A 19,602-nucleotide genomic window follows, 5' to 3' on the forward strand; every position below is an offset into this window, starting at 1 on the left:
ATTTTCAGATTTTATCGGCTGGGCTCTAATTTGAATTCATCCAACTCTGGGAGCTTGTGATTGGCTCTTTTTCTCTTTGCTGTACGACAATGAAAAAGTGAAAAATCAAGAAAATAATCCTTAAATTCATTGATAATTTAAATAATAATCAGTCTGAGACTTTATATTGGATCCTAAGGGAATTTAAAGAAAGGAAAAATAGAACTATAATTGGCTCTGACTCCTGGAGCATCACATAAGATTCATCCCTTAATATAATTAACAAGTCCTGTGAACATGTTCTCATTGGAGCGATAATATCTTTGAACTCCGCATCAAAGATCCCCAGTGGGAGTCAAAGCCACATTGTCATTACTCCATCTGCTTGCATGTCTGTGTGGTGTCATGGCATGTTCTCAATTGCTCCCACTAATGTGTGTGTATGTGTAATCAATGAATCGATGAATGCTTGCATGCATTTGTAAAACACGTCCGCTGATGCGCGTGTGTGTGTGTGTGTGTGTGTGTGTGTGTGTGTGTGTGTGTGTGTGTGTGTGTGTGGCCTCTCTCTCATTAGTGGCCTTTGTCACCATTTGATCTGCAGCCTTGCCTCCTCTTTGCCCCATTGTGCTGGTATCATCACTGCATAAAGACCTGCGGACCACATGCACCAGTGCATCAGCCGAGTGGGTGGGGGGGTAGGTGGTTGTGTTTGGAGGAAAACAAGGCAGGAGAGGTTAAGATAAAGTTGCTTTGAACAAATTCTCTCTTTGATCAGGCGGCTCAGCGGTGAAAGGCCTTTAAGTCAGCGGCAGTCGCGAGAGGAGAGATGGAGAAACGCATTGTTCTGTTTCATCTCGCCTCTGTCTTCCCTTCTCTCTCTTTCACACTGTTGTTAGCTGTGTATACTCCCTGCTTCTTTGTTATGGAGAGTGCCGGGTCCTTTCTTTCATGGCTCCACAAAAGCACACACATATGCACACACACACAATGACTCCAAAGCATTACTGAACACACTCGCATTAGAATACTGGCTGTAATTAGAAAATGCAGAGGATGGAGCAGGGAGGCAACAGAAGCATTTTCTCCGTCCGTCATTGAAGTCGCTTATCAAGAAGGAAGCTGAGGATTTTCTATCACTAGAGATTGAATATATTTGGATTTTTGACTGTTTGTCAAACAAACCTGAAGATGCTGCTTTGGGTTCTGTGAGATTGTGAAAGGGATTTTGTGTTGGGACTTTATTATTTATTTAGTTCAACTTTAATTTTATTGGGCCCAAAGGGAAAACTGCACTCAGTCCTGCACACATACACTTGAACACAAGATACGTAAACCAATTGATTATTGGATGGATTTCTAGGGGCCGATACCGATATAACAGCCATATATATATATATATATAAAAATAATTGTTGAAAGTGCTGTTGTCAAACCCTTATGATGAACAAATGTGCTTTAGGTTTGATAATTTACAGTTTAACCATAAACTTTATTGTAAATAACCTTAAATATTAAGGAAACACACGTATATAAAACTCGTATTAAGAAAATAAAGTAAACATTTTTTTACCTGAAATATCAGGTCAAGCACATCTTTTGTAAGATGTTTATTCTGTTTATAATGGGTCTATAAAAGCCTCATATCGGCCCATTTCATCATCCAACCGAAAAATGATTGGGGCTATAATATAAAACTACGTCAAAAAATGCTGTAATTCACATAAAACATCATCTTCACATTTTTCCCACTAATGGAAAAAAACAGATCATCCACAAACCAATTACCAGTTGTAATACTGTGGCTGTTTCTCGGCTGTACTGTACCTGCTGCTTCCAACCAAGGAGGGGGACATTTCTCTTTTTTTCCTCAGCTTTCTCACATTTTTTGCACCTAACAAAGAAAAGAACTTATTTCCTGTCGAGCCAATTGATTATTTCCTCCAATCCGGCTTCACTCAGCCTCAGATTTATCAGCTCTACACGCACAGAGCAGTGGAAGCCTGGAAGTGTTGCAGCCAGCTTAATGGGTGCCACACAAACACACACAAACGCACACACACACACACACACACACACACACACACACACACACACACACACACACACACACACTCTCACACTCTCTCTCTTTTGTACCTTTTTTCTAAAGCAGGACTATCAGTATAGAAGGGGCCGTACAGCCCACCACTGATTGGTGAATAGGAGTTGAATGGATGTTGCCATGGATGTGTTTATATCTATTCCAGTCACACACACACCTTTAATATTCCTGTGTAGCATGCACACACACACTTATATAACAGCAGTCATGTGTAGGTTTCCAGCATACTTCTAGTTCTCAGTGTGAAAAAAGTCTTATTTCCGAGTTTTTTCTTTTGGTCTCATTAGAATCTCACCGTGTGACGAGCAGCTTTCTAAACAAACAGGCCTTGTTAAACTGTTCAGCCAGTTACTCCATTAAGCTGGAACACAAACATTCCCACTGGTTGGGTGCGTTGTCTTGGTAACAAACGGTAGCGAGGGAGTGACGAAACGCTGCGATCGCTTCATCTGATCATATAACAGGGACGTGATGTGCTACAGAGGATGAATCCCACTGATTTTTTGTGATCGTCTGACTTTTCCTGTCGGTTGACATTTGCGGTTTTGAGGGAAATCAACTGACACCTGCAAAAGTGATGACATGACGTTTCTCTCCGGGTTTATAGCATGAAATAACCAATCAAAACAAACGTACGGGAAAAGTGAATACTTGAACAAACATTGTGATAACAACTACCCTGAAATGACTGAAAGCATCTTTGGTGTGCGTTTTTGACCTTTTGGTTTGGTGCAAGTCCCATCCACTAACATGGAGGAGGCTGGAATTATGACCTATACAGCAGCCGGCCACCAGGGCGGCGATCACAACACTTTGGCTTCACTTTTGGGGTGATCTGTTCATATTCTCGTCTAAGAGACAAACGCCCAGCTGAACATTTGTGTTTGCACTAATTCCCTCTTTATAGCTGCTGCAGCACGACCGACTGTCGGGCTGGTTTTGGCTGCACTTAGCGGCCCGTGAGATCTCGGGATGGCGAATTTAGCAAAGATTTGTGCTGCTCGAGTCGCGCTAATGATACAAGCTTTGAATTGCTACCCGAGAGGTTTCGTATATTTGCCAATTAAAGACATAATCAGTCACTGAAGTGCTGGTCTCAAAGCGGAGAGGGTGTAATTAATAATTTAAAGGCCAGAATTAAACAGTGGCCACTTCGGATTCATATTTAGCTGAAACTCTGAAATGGAGAAAGTGTTCTGTGTGGCACAGGCGCAGAGAAAATGTCTCACATAGACATGAGTCCTCACCAGCATTATCTTGTGGTTTTTGCAGATAGCAGAAGCAGCCAAGTCGTCCTCTCAGGCTGATGACTTGTACCTGGATGACACAGGCTCAGGAGGTTATTACCCTGAAGATGATGACGACTTTAACTCAGGGTCTGGCTCAGGTAAGACACGTTTACACACACACACACACACGAACACACACGAACACAGGCAATTACCCCGAGGTGTGATGACATTCATTTCCAAGTCTGCTGCCGGTAAGTTTTATGAACCGAGAAGTTTTTCCTTCTTTCAACTGTAGAGTAAAGTGCCAACACTTCCCCCCTTCCTCCTCTCTCTTCCTTCTTTATTTCCCTCCTTCCTCTTCCTCTCCTCGTCCTCTCTTTCTTTCATCGCCTCTCTCTTCCTCTCACTCGATTTGAATTGAGATTGCCTTGTCACCCCGGCCGCCCGTGGGCAAGTGTGCAAATTTTCAGATGTCTTTTTTATTAGCTCCTCTGCTCTGCTTGCTCGAAGCACCTTTTTTTTTTTTAAATCACTCCTTCCTCGGTCAAAAGTAGCTGGCCTCCTTGAGGGAGGCGTAGAGCTGCAGAGGGAGAAGGTCACGTCAGGTAAAAGGAGGACAGTGATCAATAGCACTTCCAATACTGTATATAACCTATAGCTCTGCTCGGCTGCATCTTTGAACTGTAAATCATGCATTAAAATCTATAAAGTGTGAAGTTAAGTGAGACAAAGTACTTGGATTCTCTGGATATGAAATATTAATCACATGAATGCCCATATTTTACCTCTTTGCACATTAACACATCGCTGCTTTAACGTTTTTACATGCCCTGAAGAAAATAACCATAACAAGTCATTCGTTACTTTAATTTTAGTCTCTCAGACATTTTATTCCCCCGTCATTGAGCAACATTATTTACCTGTCATCCTCTTTCTTCTTTTTTTTTGTATCTCCCAGGAGTGGGTGAAGAAGTGGTGAAGGAAACGGTGACTATCAGCACGGTTTATTTCGAGCCCAATGCAGCACAGCCCACCCAGGACTCCACCAAAGATTTCACTCCCAGGGTGGACTCGGCTACGGTCAGAGAAAAGACACGCGACAGCACGCCCAGGAAACCATTCAGAACAGAGGTAAGAGGTTCTGTGATATCGACAGGACGGCAAACAAGAATTGATTCTGTATCTCGGCTGAGGAGCTGGACACAAGTGAGCAAGAGAAGAAAGAAAGTGGTGACTTCTTTTTAGAGGTTGTTTAAACCGTTCTCAAATAAAAACTATAACAGCTAGAACATTCATTCTTCTTGTACCGGGAAGCTGAAGCCACCGTCCTTAACGACAATTGCAATACTTGTATCGTTTATGATGGTTGATTGACTTAAATGAACCTTGAGCTTATGTTGCTCAGAGTTTATCGATATGAAGCATTTGAAGATACTCAAAGAAATCATAATAAGCAGGAAACATCAATGTAGGCTCAGGCTGAACATTTTCTACGTCTGAGTCCAAGGGGTTAACTTAAAGGATTTAAACGCAGGGTTCTTCACTTTGTGTTTGAGAGGTAGATTAGATGATCGCCACACTCTCATTTATGTCAGATTAAAAAATTAGTTGAGGTGTTTGGATTAGTTTAGTTAAAATTAATGGATGCAGGGGGAAACAGCTGGTGTCTGTCCAGAGCTTAAAAAGAAAGGAGGTTCTAAAGGCAAAATTTAAACTCTTGCTATTTGCTTCATTCCAAGCAGATATCTGATGATATTATGGATTTTATTGTCATTAATAATCATGGTTTTATTTGTTACATACCCTCTTTGTGTCTCGTGGTGCCTCCACCGAGTGTTTCCCCTGGTAGGAATAATCACGGTGGCTCATTTCTAACAACCCCAGACTCAACAGAGCGGCCCAGCACCTCACTGTGTCTTTATCTGACCCAGTATATGTCATCAAATCCCTTGTAATACCAGCAGCTGCGAGGTCACTTTCAGGACAAAGATCAAGTGCGCACGTCAATTCTCAATGTTTTTTTTCGCTCCATTGCAAAAATATGCAGGATTACATCTCCCTCGGATATAATCACATATTCTGGAGCCGTCCTCGATCTCTGCTGCTGGGTTGTGCGCTCCTGCTCCTACTGTACCGTACTGGAGACTGCATCTGTTTGGGATTAGTCGTCATGGTCTCAACCCCCCCTAAGCCGAGCCTACCTGGCCGCGTTCCATTTATCCTCCTTCACTACTACTCTCTTCAACTCTCGTCTCAGGTCAACTGTACTGGTTCAGTTCCACGTTGGGCCTTGGCATCCTTATCTCTTTTTTCGTTAAAGGAAGACATCAGTAATTTGGGAAATAGAAATATAGAATCAGAATAATAATTTCTGTGCAGCTGGTTAGTTAGCTTTTCTTAGCATTAAGACTCAAAACAGTTTATATCTTGTTTGTTGTCGGCACTGTGAGATTATCAACCAGCAGAGTCTCCAAAAAATAGTTTGGCACTTACCGGCATTATCATACCAGGGAGGGATTTAGGAATTAAGCTATAACACCAAAATTATCCAAGTCTTCTAAACGCATATTGGAGGAGAGAGTGTGAAAGTCTGATTTCAATAAAAAAACAAAACAGTCATACTCAAAACTGTCTTCCTTCCATCCCCCCCCCTTTCCTTACCTAGGCACCAGTGCCAGTTACAGAGGACATGCAGAAGAACCAGATGACCAGTACGACCAGTGCCCCCGGCTCACCCCAGGAGGCCGTTGAGGTTCACACTGAAAACCTCTTCCAGAGGACAGAGGTGTTGGCAGGTATGTAACAGACATCAATCCATGTCTTCTTTGGAGAACTAATTTACGTCTGTCGTCCACACTACTCCGGAGTCTTCAAGTGTGCATTGTAGCATAGACGTGTAAAACTGAGACGTTTGGACGTTATCGATGACGCAGGTTCTTATCAGTCCTAACTTGACAACCAGCGGTGAAGGCAAAATACTGTAAAACATTTAGGGACAGTTCCACCTCGTCGCCGGTCCAAGAAAAGAAATTCCTTTTCTCACTTTTCACCAGTGTTGTATCTTGTTTGTAGTATTTTAATTTTAATTTAGCTACCATCTGTAGAGGAGACAATCTACTTCCTGTTCACACATGCCCAGTGTACGTTATTGGTCACATGATGTGTGTTTTCAGGTGTATTATTACTGATATGCAGCTAAAATGCTCATGTACTACACAATTATACACCATTAACCCGACTCCACTTTCTGTTCCTACTGAAGTGTCTTTGTTTTAGTTTTGCCTCAGCCTCCCAGTTTGATTCTCCACCAATAGGGACATTGATGCATTCTGGGAGTTAATCTTTACTTTGCAGTCTAATGTTTCTCAGATTCTAATATGTTACGACATGTGAGCGTAATTCCGGGGCTGGAATTATGGGTAATATTTCTCCCCTAAAGTCTCCCTCCCAATCCGCTTCTCAAAATAATTACTTTTTAATAAACTCTGCCAGAGTCCCTCTTTGGGGCCGTGCAGAACTCACAACAATCGTGGGCGTTCGCTGCTTTGAATACACGAAAAAAGGAAAAATGATTTGACTCAGAAATCGCAGCGCTCTCTGATGCCGTCTCTCTTCTCCCTGCGTGTCTGAGGCAAACATTGATTGGCACCTCGCTCGCGCTCTGTAGTGATCTCCATCTGGTGCTGGCAACGTGCTGAAGCAACATCAACGAGCACAAATCAGGACAGGAATGCGTCGCAGCTCCCTCCGATTGATGGGCTCATTTCTTTTTCTTTTTGTGCATATTGTTCTTGGATTGTAATGGAATTGCCAACATAAAGTCCTCCGATAATGCCTCGTAAATGTAAATGAAAGTATAATTTGGTCACCTCCACCCTTCTTCCTCTTCTCCACCTCGTTCAGTTCACCCTTCCTTTTTCGCTCGTAACCATTAATCTTCATCTCCTGCGTGATTCCTATGAAAAATAATTGCCCGTAATCTAATTTTCATTTGCTCACTGTGCTACTGCTTCGTGGAGCTCAGCAGTTGGGGCGCGTGCCAGGATCTTTACCCAGGGGGCCGCGGGGGCCAGTCAACATGTGGAAACCCAAAGTGGAGCAGAGGGCAGATCGTAGCACCAGGAGAGACCTTAAACAGATTAGGAAGCTATAAAGAACCTCATACAGGCATAATTGGGAGGGAGAGTAAAATAAGCTCATGGGGCGAGTTAGGAGCATTAGTGAGGAGAGTCGGGGGTCAAAGCTGGAGGGGGATTTCTCAATAAAGCCTCGGTGGATTTAATTCAGATTTCCCTTTATGTTAACCCACTCGTGGCCGATTGGTTCACAAAGTGTCCGTTACAGAAAGTTAAACCTCAAACGTTTCTGTCTTAGTCTCACAGGGTCGGATTCAGAAAACTCTGTCGCAGATTAATTAGTATTATTTGTTACAGTTGAACTTGGGACAGTGAACTTGGGGAGAGTGGAAATCCTCGAGTGACCTGCAAGCTTAAAAACCAAGACAAAAAAGAGCAACGGTACAGAAAAAAACTCATAAACCACGAGAGACTTATTTAGTTCTTGTGTTGGTTTAAATGAACTAAACCTTTTTGTTGGAGCCACTTCAAAATAGCTGATATGGCTTCCTACAATCCAGTGACCTCATATTTTTTTAATTCTCAAATTGTACAAGTGGATCTGTGACTAAGAAGTCTGAGGACCCGTAGAGATCGAGGCTGAACACTTATAATCAGGATTTAATTTACAAGACGAATGCAGCACTTTAACAACAAAGGAACGCATAGTGTTGAAATTAAAGTTTTTAAAACCAATGTGGAATTCATTCTATCTTATGTGGAAATTGAATGAATGATGCAATTTACGTGCATTATGGGAAGTGTTGTCTTGGTGTCAGTCAATGTTTTAGTCTTGCAATGACATTTATCAGTATCTGCCTGTTCAGGTGCAGGATCCAGTTCTACTTGGTTTGTTTGCCTCTCTCTGGATTTTACCTCAGAGATGGAGCCAGTGCTTCTACTTTCCTCCTCTTCAGTCCCAGTCGACCTCAGCTGATTGGAACACAGACCGTGTCGACTCAGCCCCACTTGGGGCAACACAGCTCTGTGTACCAATCAAGGATTGCAGCATTAATATCCTCTTAATGGAACGCTAACTTTCAAACTCACCAGCACATTAGAGGAGGTGAAGTGAACCACAGAAAACGGCCGAGTCTGTTGATTGAGATTGACATTTTAGTAACAGCACTGGTTTCCACAGTCGGCGCTGACGGTCGTGGTTTGGTTACACTACATTTAATCCCTAAATTCTGATAATGTGCTGCTGCAGTGCATTAGTATTCCAATTTATTCCAACAATAGCAGGAACTGTGAGTCACAACCTTGCTGGAAAGTTTGGCACAAAAGAGGGAGACCACGTAATGTCTGTAAATAATGATAAATGTTTTAAAGGAGACATTATGCTCATACTCATGCTCATATTTTTAATTTGGGTTATTATTTGAAAAGGTTACAGGCTCTTATGATCAGAAAACACGTCACATTTCTCATTCTGCAGCTCCTCTCCTCAGCCTCTGTCTGAAACACGTGGTTTTAACTCCTGTCGAGAACCTACATAACACACGAGAGGAAATAAAAGTAAAAAAGCATCAATGCAATAGGATGAATCCGTGTGAGTGAGCGATGAGAAATGTTAATCGTTAAGTTGTAAAGAAGTGCACAAGACGCGGAATCTTCCATAATGTTCTCCTTGCCCTTAAAGTGCAGGATGTCCAAATTATAAGGCTGCACAAGCAGGGCCCGCTGCACCAGCCTCTTATTTGGATTCTACTTATACTACAATTAGCTTCTCGGAGGCCAGATCTACCTGAAAGTGCTGCAAAGCCCAGATCACTGCCAGAGCTTCTTCTACTACCAGCGTGTCTTGGTGATAGAAGCTTGTAGGAGTGGAATTGTTTTTTGGAAAAGAAGGTAACGGGACGTTGTTTGTCAGCGTGAAAGAGATGTGCACCTGCTCCACTGTGGCCTGCATCCACGTGGAGGCTGATACAATAGAACTGGAGCAGAACACAACAAGGCTTTAATGTCATCAAAAGCTTCAGCTCCACGCCCGTCAATTTCCTAAAATAAAGGGAACACATGGATGAAAAAGAAGATGGGGGGGCCACCCATAGAGAGAAAGAAGAGCCGCCTCATGTTAAACCATAAAGAGGCAGCTCCGTTTTCAGGCAGCCTGCAATTTAAGGTGTCACTCTCCAGGAGGACCCACAGTAGATTTTACCTCCTGAGCTTTGACAGCTAACTTCCCCTTTTTGTCTCTCCCTCTCTCTCTCAGCTGTTATCGCAGGCGGCGTGATCGGCTTCCTGTTCGCCATCTTCCTCATCCTCCTGCTCGTCTACCGCATGAGGAAGAAGGACGAGGGCAGCTACGACCTGGGAGAGAGGAAACCCTCCGGCGCAGCCTATCAGAAGGCCCCGACCAAGGAGTTTTATGCATAAGGTCCCGCCCCCCACCTCCCATCACCACATTGACAAATCTCAAGTGACTGTTGAAAAAAAAAAAGAAAAACGCAGTCCACAACAACAACAACAACAACAACAACAAAAATCTCTTCACACACAGCAAGAAACGACAACAAAAACAATTGTTTTCAAAGTTGATTATGGAAAAATAGCTTAAAGGAAAAGCTTTTGCATAGAGTATTGTAGGTGAGACCTTTTCTTTCTTCTTTTTTAAAAAAATGAAAACCAAGCATTTCTCATTTTATGGCAAATCTCAGTGTATTTAAACATTTTGTGTATTATTTGAAAAGGCTGGAAAAAAAATAATAAAAACAGGATCCGTTAAAAGGCGAAGAGGCCGATCGCTTCTGTCGGAGGAGCAGTTTTTAGTCGCTGACTACTTTTAACTGTAGCAGTGTGTTATTTGTAAAGAAAAACAATTTAAAAGTGGAGATAATTGAAAATAATTATCCTGTATCAATCCTACGTTCATTTTTATTTTTTTTTATTTTGTCCTAGCATGTCTGATGTTAATCTCTAAAGGTGTACTTCATTAATTTATCTTTTCTCTGATGTTTAAAAAAAAAAAAATTGCCTTTGTAGTTTTGATGAAGCTTTTTGATCTTCATATTAACGCTGTTAATGGTCAATGTAAATGTTTCTCCCCTTCAGGTTACAATGTTTATTATTTGCTCTCACATCCGTTTTTTTTTGTTTTGTTTTTTTAGTCAAACGTGAGCGTCTCATTATGTCGTGTTGATTTTGTTCGTCTCTTCTCGGTGTAGCCTTTCTTTTTCTCGACAGCGTTTTTATTTTCACAACCAGGAATCGGTCTTTACAAAAAAAGAAAGAAAAAATAATAATGTGTCAGGGCTCGATGAATAATCACAAACCTTGTTTCTCTTCTTTTCTATTTAAATGCATTTCTCTCTCCCTCTCTCTTTCTCTCTCTCTTTCTCTCTCTCTCTCTCTGACATTGCACATTCACTGCTTTTGCTTCCCTCTGCCATCGAGCAGCTTTGCGTGTGTCAAGCGTTTTTCGGGGTGACGTTTTCTTCTCTGTGGCTTGTGGTGTTTTTTCCGGCCCATAGCCACCTACGTCCTCAGCGTGTCCCTTCAGTTTACTGACTGCCCCCCCCCTTCTCTTTCCCTCTGTTTACCCTCCCTCTCCCACCTTCTTTTTAATCAGACTTGAGAAGGGCCCACCTCCCACCCTCCTCCATCACCAATCTCTTTTTCTCAGCTGTATGGAGCCCACCCCCCCCCCCCGGGCAGCCTGGTGCTATTGTCCGACTCCCAGTGTTGACGGTTTTAGGCCCAAAGACCTGCTCGGTGAAGTCCTGCTGCTGCTCGGCCACAAACAAGCAAGACTAAGGCTGAACTCCCCCCCTTTCACTCACACACATGCAGAGCACATACGGTTTCTCTGCAGCAAACAACCCCAGAACGCCCCCCACCCACCCACCTACCCTTACCTCTTTTCAAAAATAGCATTTTGGTAAAAGATGGGTTGTCGTTTTGATGCATCCCCAAAGGAGACGGCCACAAAATGGTAGAACACCAATTAAATACAAAGGTTAATGTCTTTTCCTTTTTTCGTTAACGTCCACTAACTTGCTCTGAAGAGACTCGAGTGTCGTGTCCGACAGGTTTGTGAAGTTGCCTTTCTCAGCTGTACAGTAACGTGAAGTAGTCGCAGTAGATGCTGTCACATCGTCTAAACTCCTAACACCACCCACATGCAGCTGTTAGTCCCTCTACCTCTCCATCCCTCATGTTCCTTCCATCCTCAAAACCCCCACCCCACCCCATGTCTGTTCTCCTTTCTTGTCACAGGACCTAAGGTACTGAACTACTCTGAAAAACCCAAAGACTCACAGTATTTCCACCCACACCTTCTCCCCTCCACCATGGCCACATCATTTTGTTTCCCCATTCTCTCTCTTTTTCTTTCCTCTTTCTCTCTTTATTAGAGATCTGACCTTTGAGTCCAATCGCTTATTAGTATATGAAAAGATATATAAATATATATAAATGTATATTCACAAATGTTTTAAACCTTCAAAGTGCCTACCATTTGGAAATGTACTTGCTCGGGGTGAGCATGTGGCGGGTGTGTACACAAAGGAGGGGTGTAAACGACTTGACTGGCATTCTGTGAGCATGGATGACTGTAATGGTAACTTTTTTTTTAGTCTTACAAAAGCTGACAGTATTGTACCTATAAATTGAAACAACACTACTGAATAAACATTGTGGCCTAATACCAGCTGCTTGTTCCATCTTGTTTCCTTCTTCTTGCCGACGTCAGGTTTCCAGGTGAAAATGCATCACTGACAGATTACACGGTGGATTAAGTCATTTATTAGGCAATCTCTGCAGTTTTCTATTTCTCACAACATTTTAAATTGTATTAATTTGTATAAATTGAAGCCAAAATATCTCAATCACCCCCTGGTGGCTGACTGCAGTATATCTCGTAAACCTCGCCTTCTCAATGTTAGCAGATGGGAGATGGACCAAATCAAAATACACCCCGCTACCTTGGCTCCATCCCCTAATAGCTACTTTGCAATGGATGGTTGAAATCTGCGTGGTTAGACCCTGTTCCAAGGTTAAACAACGTATTTCTTAGCTCATTAGCTGTGATTAGTGTTAGCGGTCCAACACTTTGAGCTAACATTACTGTTTGATTGGGTTACATGATACAAACCAGTGGAATGTTAACAGTTTGTCAGATTCACAATGTTTGTGCGCCTTGTAACCATAACTATTCCTTTAAATACAGAAATAATACAATTGCTAATGCTATCAATTAATGTGTCGGTCATGCTGTTGTGTTGAGGCACTTAGTTTAAATGTTTCCTATTTTTTTTTAAACACCTTTGAGCAAAGATTCCTCCTGGGATGTGTTACTGAGTGTTTTTGTCTTAAAAGTTAAAAGCAGATGCTTTGCATTTAACGGCTCATTAAACAGGCCGACTCTAAAAAAGAATGTCTCCAACAACGTGCTCATTTGGCTAATTATTCAAAGGTAAGCTTTTCCTACCATGGATACCCTGAAGCCCAAAATACCCTACAGCAAATCTGTGCTCGAAAAAAAAGAGGTATCTGTGTCTATAAATAGAACACAGACCATTTAAAATGTAGGACGGGCTCTAATACTCAACAGCACATTCGCTCTCTTAACGTTACTTAAAGTCTGAGGAGATTATCGATGTGCAGATGCATAATCTCTGTGGTTTTTTTTATGTGTTTCACCATATCATCATTTTAGTGCCCTAATCTCACCGTGTTCCAGCGGAAGATTAGAGTAACGGTGGGGATTCATCTCGCACGTTGTTGCAGATGTTGTGAGGATGAGACGAAACTCTGAGGGGGGGGCAACTTTATTTTCAATAACTTTTTTTATTTGTCACCTGAAACCCGTCATGAAGGAGTAGAGTTGGAAAACCGCTCATTGAGAATAACTTGCATTTTCCGATGTTAACTCGGTTGACAGAAGATGAATGGAAGTACGTGGGCAGTAATGGTGACGTCGTTTGAAACGTGCAGATCTGTTTTCGTACGTTAAGAGAGAATAAATGAGCCCTTTATTGAACTATAACAGCAATTTACGACATCAGCATATGAACTATTCAACTAGCAGCTCATGTAAACATCTAAATCGTAAATATAACGTCTTATTTCGATTAAGGACAGTTCTCGTAAACAGATAATTCCTCAAATCTATTCCTTTACGTTGATCTTCTTTCTTACTTCAGGTGCAGGACATCGGGTATTTTCTTTGACATTTGATCGCCACTGTGTCGTGACTTTTACGAGCTGCCTCATCACAATCAGGGTTATTCATATTCATCCCCACACGTCTGCGCGAGTGCTGAAACCACCTTGTGATGTTTTCTTTGAAGACTGAAAGGGAAAGAGGAACTGAACACGCATGCATCAGTGCATATTTCAAATGTGTGTGTGTGCGTGTGTGTGTATCTAACCTGAGGGGGAGGCAGATCATTGAGGGTGCGATAAAGCTACCTCTTGGTTTTTGATATGTTGTTTTAAGTGAATACTCCTCTTTCAACTCCTTTCTGAGGAATCGGGTCAGTATGTTCTCGTATGGTATGTGATATTTGCCCTGGGGCAGTTTGTACAAGGCATCCCACCAGGATAGGATCCATTTAGAGGGGTGGTGAAGCAGCGAGCCAATGAGAGAGGCCGTATATATGTTGAGGCTGTTGTAGTAACAAACATTTCCCAATCTGTCCTTTCCTCTGTGTGCAGTTGCGTTGTGTTTGCCCTTTTAATCTCAACTTTGTGTCAAAGTGCAACCAGGATTTACGCAGTGCCTGTGTTGTGTTTAGGTTAGTGTAAAGGGTCAGCGTGTGTTTATCCCCCCCAAGAATGTAAATGTAAACCACTCTTGGATTTTTTTCGACTACGATATAACTTTATTTTCTTTCACTCTATTCGGTCTTTTCCTTTGTCTCTCTCTTTTAGTTTTTTTTTTTCCTTCTCTCCCTTTGTAGCTGCAGAGCTGATTCAATAAAGCTGTCGGCCGTCAACTGGCAGTCAGCGCCAAACCATGCAGAAACGCTGCGGAAATGGCGTCCAAGGTAAACAGGCTGTCAGGGCTCATAAAAGCTCATGGCTTGAGACTAAGCCCGGGCCCGACTGGGGCGGACACGTAGGACCTCACTGACCCAAACACAGAGAACAGCAGCCCAGTGAGCAGACACAACACTGCACTGGATCAGGCCGACGCACGAGTCCTGTGATAATTACAGTATGATGAAGTGCAAGACTCAGTCCGAGCTTCATGTCCTCAACATATTTGTGCCTGGTGTTGCTCATAAGCCTCAATCTCACTGCTGCACATTGACTGATGGCTTCAAACTAAGGAACAGTTCTGACTTTTACAAATAACGTATCATTACAGTCGACTTCCGACGGAAAAGTGGTGACTCATTGTCTCAAAAGAGGAAACTACACACAACAAATATAGAATAAGGAGCAGAACCCGAAACACACGCTCTCTACGGACACTTGACGTCAAGAATGTATTTTTATAGTTTCGCTTTGAGCGCGTGTCCTCACAAGGAAGAAATACTGAACAAAGCACAGCACATTAAACATTTAAGCCGTATTAAAAGCAACTTGAAGTACCAGGGAGAAATTTCATATCAATCCATCAAGCAGCTGTTGAGACATTAAAGTCTGGACAAAGCAATACGGCCATCAACAGAGCCATACTTGTATAGTCACAAAACTAAAGTTCGCTTGCTAAAATGATAACAAGATAATGAGCACAAAGTTAAAGATAAGCCAGATATACTAAACTTCAACCACAAAGGACGTGAAAAAGATCGGCTGGGATTGGATGAGACAAAGTAAAAGGGTTTATGTTAGCTTGTCCGATAGTCACGATAGTTGTGTCCCAATTCTAGGCTGTTTCATTCTGAAGGCTCCTTCAAATGTGTCCTACAAATGCTTCCTTCCATCAACAAAGGATCCAACGGATGGATCTTTCTCAGGCCAAATCTTATCCTAGGATTCATTGTGCTGAAGAAATTCATTGACAAATTTAACAAGTTAGCTTAACGACTGGGTAAGGGCGGGACAAGCTGGTGATGCAAATAGGAAATCCTCCTTAAACCGGGCCGTCTCATTTTCGGTTCAGCCTTCACGGTTAGTCGTAGACCGAGTCCTTCGAAGGATTTGTCCTCTGAATTGGGACACAGCTTGTATTTCATTGTGCTGAAGACACCCGGCGTTCGTGATCCCAGCCTCTGTCCTGCCTGAGTCCAACCATTTCTTTTTTCCAGTTGAATGCTCTTTACTGGATTTAAGGTTTGACTGGTCAAAGAGGAGCGAGGCGATAACCCAGCAGCAGCAGCATTTCCCTCGTCCTTCCTAACAGCAGTGCAGCCTCGCAGCCGGTGTAATTCACCGCTGAGAGCTCAGCTGAGCACTTCCTAGGATCAGAGGTTTTAGTGCTCCAAAGATACTTAGGAGGTAAATCATGTCTGACTGTTGTGAAAGGGCCACAATGCACTGGGTCTGTGGCAGTTCTGTGCGCTGGCTCAGTCTCCATCTACTTTATTATCGCTCCACTCTTTAAAAGCACTGAGTCATGTCAGAAAAATGTAATTTGGGTCTTGGGGTTTTTAAAGCTTAATGGTGCTTTTAACATTAGGCGGGGAAGCATGAAGTAATTATGCAACAATTTTTGCTCAGTTTGGTTGATCCAGTCGGGAATTTGAACAATTTTAATTCCTTCGGTCGAGAGTATAAAACAGAGGTTAGGAGCTCCGGCTGCTCTGAGGAGGCGGCAGCTGAGTTTGTTTCGAACATTTAGCAAATCACACCATCCCTGCTGCATAAAGAACAAGTCATCTGGAGGGGGGGGGGGGTGTAATGAAGAGATCTAGGAAGAGGTTTTCCAGCAAAACAAAAGCACGGTGCAGGAATCGATCAGGAGCAACAGCACGACTGTGTTTCAGACGCAAATTCTTACTGTTGTCTAAGAAAATTCATGTGGTGATTAAAGCTTTTTGTGATTTGAACGGGAGGACTGAACTAACCCCTTCTCTCCTGGTAACAGACGAGTTAATCGTGTTTTCAAAGAGCAGAATTACCGTGTTTCCAATTTCCCGTCCACTTACACGTAGGCTGGGTAAAGAATAGAAAGAACAAAATGGCGCTGAGAGCTCATAAGATTGGTCTCATGGCCTCTCTTTATGTTTTTATCTTTTTAAAAGTTTTCTAAGTGTATTCAGTGAGGTTTAAACAGATTTCACTCATCTCTCATCCAATTAAATATCATGATTGCACTGATTTGTTTTAATAACCTCATCTGTTCTGAAGACACTAAATCCCCTTTTTGATAAGGAGTAATTGGATTATTAAGAATTATTTATCAAGGTAAATTTAATGTTTTTACATTCTGTTGGCACACAACACTGTGTTTTATCCAGAAGGATTAACGCTCCCAGATAAGATATGTTCCGCTTGCTTACACAGAGAATCATTTTCAGTAATGTTCTCGAAGATTAGCAGCAAATGAAATCGAAACATTCTGCTCCACATCGTCCAGCTGTCCCACTTTTTCTGACGTGATTTGCAGAAATAGGTCTGAGTGTAAGTGTAACTCGATACAGGCCACAGCTCCTAACATTTCCTGCAAACTTATAAAACTTACAAACCACAAGGTATTAAATCTTTAGTTTTTGCAAATTCCTCATTATTTCGGCACTAGAGACTCAAAATATCTGCTCTCAGAAACCACCGGAAAGAAAAAGTGGTAACTTCCAAACAGCCGAACTGTTGGTGGGATGATGCACGTTACAGAAACTCTGGCTGATACAATTTAGAAATATAACCGACCACGCACACGACAAACTCAATTTAGGAAAAAACCCACAAGCTGTTCACTTTGCCACTTAATTACCGACTTTCCTGATTAAATGCCGGCTGATGGTGAACGTTAATGTGCCCCCTCCCTTCCTCTTGATGGGATTTGGAAATCGTTCAGTTTCATACCCCTCACACAAACACCTCTCACCGCTTCTCATCTTTCCCAGCTCTTAGCCTGTAACGTGATATCTCCATTTCATTGGAGGTCCTCCGAGGGGAAATGTAACTTTTGCTTTTGATTAGGCCGAGCGTGATGGGGACAGCTCTAACCATTATATTACTAATTAGATCTGAAGCTACGGGGAGTAAAAGTCATGTGGATTTGTGCTCGGAGCCCACGGGAACGCTCGGGTTTTCTGGGGATGGAATAGTTATTTCAGTGATGGTTTGAATTGTGGTTTTTAATATGTAGTGTTACGGCTCTGTTCCATAGACTGCAGCTGCACTCACTCCTCTCTGCAGTCAGTATTCTTTGTAGTAAAACATTTGCAGTTTTGCTGTGTAAAGTGAAGTTCCTCTAGAGATCAATCAAGGCAAGGAGAGATGAGTTGTAATGTTGAAAGTTTCATTATTAACTTTATAATAAATCCCACATTTCAGTGGGAATGTTAGTTAAGTTACAACATGCTGATCCCATCTTTCTTTTGTCTTTCATATTATTTGATTATATATTCATCACAGAGCGAGGGGGGGTGGGGAGGGGGGGGCAACTTTTAAGCCATTGAACTCCGCCAGACCTTTTTTCGAAGACCAGGGTTTGAACTGCTGCCTCTGTACTCATAATCATTGCAGTGCTGTGTGATGAAAGCCTCATATCTCCAAATAAATCATCTTTCCAGGGCGTTACAACCAGAGGCCTAAAGAAGGGGATGTGTCTTTGATGTCGACAATCTGGATGGAGAAAAAATCAAAGGCTGTTGTAGCACAGAAGAGCCAGAACAAATATTTGTTAATGCTGAAAGTATTTTTTAATTACTTACGTGTAGTGATGTGGGGAAAGTGTCCCGATGACAGCCGTCAGTGACAGCTGGGCTGTGGAGAAGTCGGCACATTAATCAGCTGGTGATGGATGCGCCGCTGCTGCGTGTCTGATGTAAAGAGCCACTTCCTGTGAGGCGAGGACAGGTTTGGTAATGAAAGAATTGACAGATTATTAACAGTCAGCGGTGAGTCGCTCCTGACTGGTGATAATCTGACCACTTCTTCCTGTAGCTGTAAATAACACATGTATCTCCTGAGCCTCAGGGGTGCTGCGCCCTGAAGGTCATTTGAATCGTTGTGGCCGAAGTCCAGATGTGAACCATCACTTTAGAATTGTTGTTTGTATCTATGGAGAATATAAGTATTCTCTATTCTCCCATTTTCAACCAATTTATATGTTGTTCTTGAATCGGCTCTGTTCAGGATTGTTGGAACCTTTGTGCGAACTAGCAAACAAGATCGTATTTCCACTAGTTTTGAGCGGAACCATTATAATTAGGGATGCTCCAATTAGGGATGCTCCAATTAGGGATGCTCCAATTAGTTCACAATTAGATGTGCAAACCGGAACAGAACCTGCTCCATGTTGGTGGACCTTTGGCTTTCAACCATCCCTGGATCCAACTTCTGGCAGGTGACTTATTCTGAATATGTGGTATTAATTATTAATTAGAGAACAAGCTTGACCAAGACTGGCCTTGAGCAAACAAACTATTTGACAGCACAAATTATGATGATATATTGAAGAAACGTTCAAAAATGGAGAGAGATCAATATGCTATGTTAAGAGACAGATGTAGTTCTCATTTCTGGAATAAGCAAATATGTAATTTGATATCATCTACCTTTATGGTGTTAGAGGATCATTAAAGTCAAACAAAACTGCCTGAATGAGTGAAAAACTCTTTTGGCCCAAGGCTGCAGGAAGATCTGCTGAACATCTTTGAAGCTAAAGTCTTACCTGGAGCTACTGTAACACACTTTATCAATAATATATGTTAACAGCAGCTTTGATGCCAGTGGTGCTGTACTTCTGATAAGTGCAGCTGACATCTGTATACTCTAAAATACTACAGATGTGACAGCCGGAGCAAACATCCTAGTACTGATGCACAGATTGCCTCCTGGCAATTCGGCTGTATCACACTCTCATTAGATTTTGTCTCTGGTTTTACATCCCTCCATCACGGCCTGCATCATGGCTACTGCTGCAGTTCTATCATGTGTGACTGTCTCTTTGTGATTCTGTCTGACAGATGTCCATGCCTGTGTCCAATCAGAACAAAATAACACTTTTTCCTTTGATTCACCACGTGAAGACCTAAGTGCATGTTCCCAGGAGGATGCTCCCTATGTTGAGCTAATGATCAGCGGTGCCGCCCCCCTGAAGTTTCCCTCA

The 19,602-nt window shown here is 42.3% G+C and overlaps 1 protein-coding gene across 1 annotated transcript in view; it reads left to right on the forward strand.

The window, feature by feature from the left end:
- Window positions 1-12,081, forward strand: part of sdc2 (syndecan 2) — a 46,444-nt gene extending 34,363 nt beyond the window's left edge. Inside the window, exons 2-5 of the mRNA XM_035182922.2 lie at window positions 3,356-3,470; window positions 4,274-4,446; window positions 5,981-6,110; window positions 9,646-12,081. Of these exons, the coding sequence (XP_035038813.1) occupies window positions 3,356-3,470; window positions 4,274-4,446; window positions 5,981-6,110; window positions 9,646-9,809 (582 nt within the window). The 3' untranslated portion in view covers window positions 9,810-12,081. The remainder of the gene's footprint in view (window positions 1-3,355; window positions 3,471-4,273; window positions 4,447-5,980; window positions 6,111-9,645) is intronic.
- The last annotated feature ends 7,521 nt before the right edge of the window (window positions 12,082-19,602 follow it).

This window comes from Hippoglossus stenolepis, chromosome 17, assembly GCF_022539355.2.
Source record: "Hippoglossus stenolepis isolate QCI-W04-F060 chromosome 17, HSTE1.2, whole genome shotgun sequence".
Taxonomy (NCBI): domain Eukaryota; kingdom Metazoa; phylum Chordata; class Actinopteri; order Pleuronectiformes; family Pleuronectidae; genus Hippoglossus; species Hippoglossus stenolepis.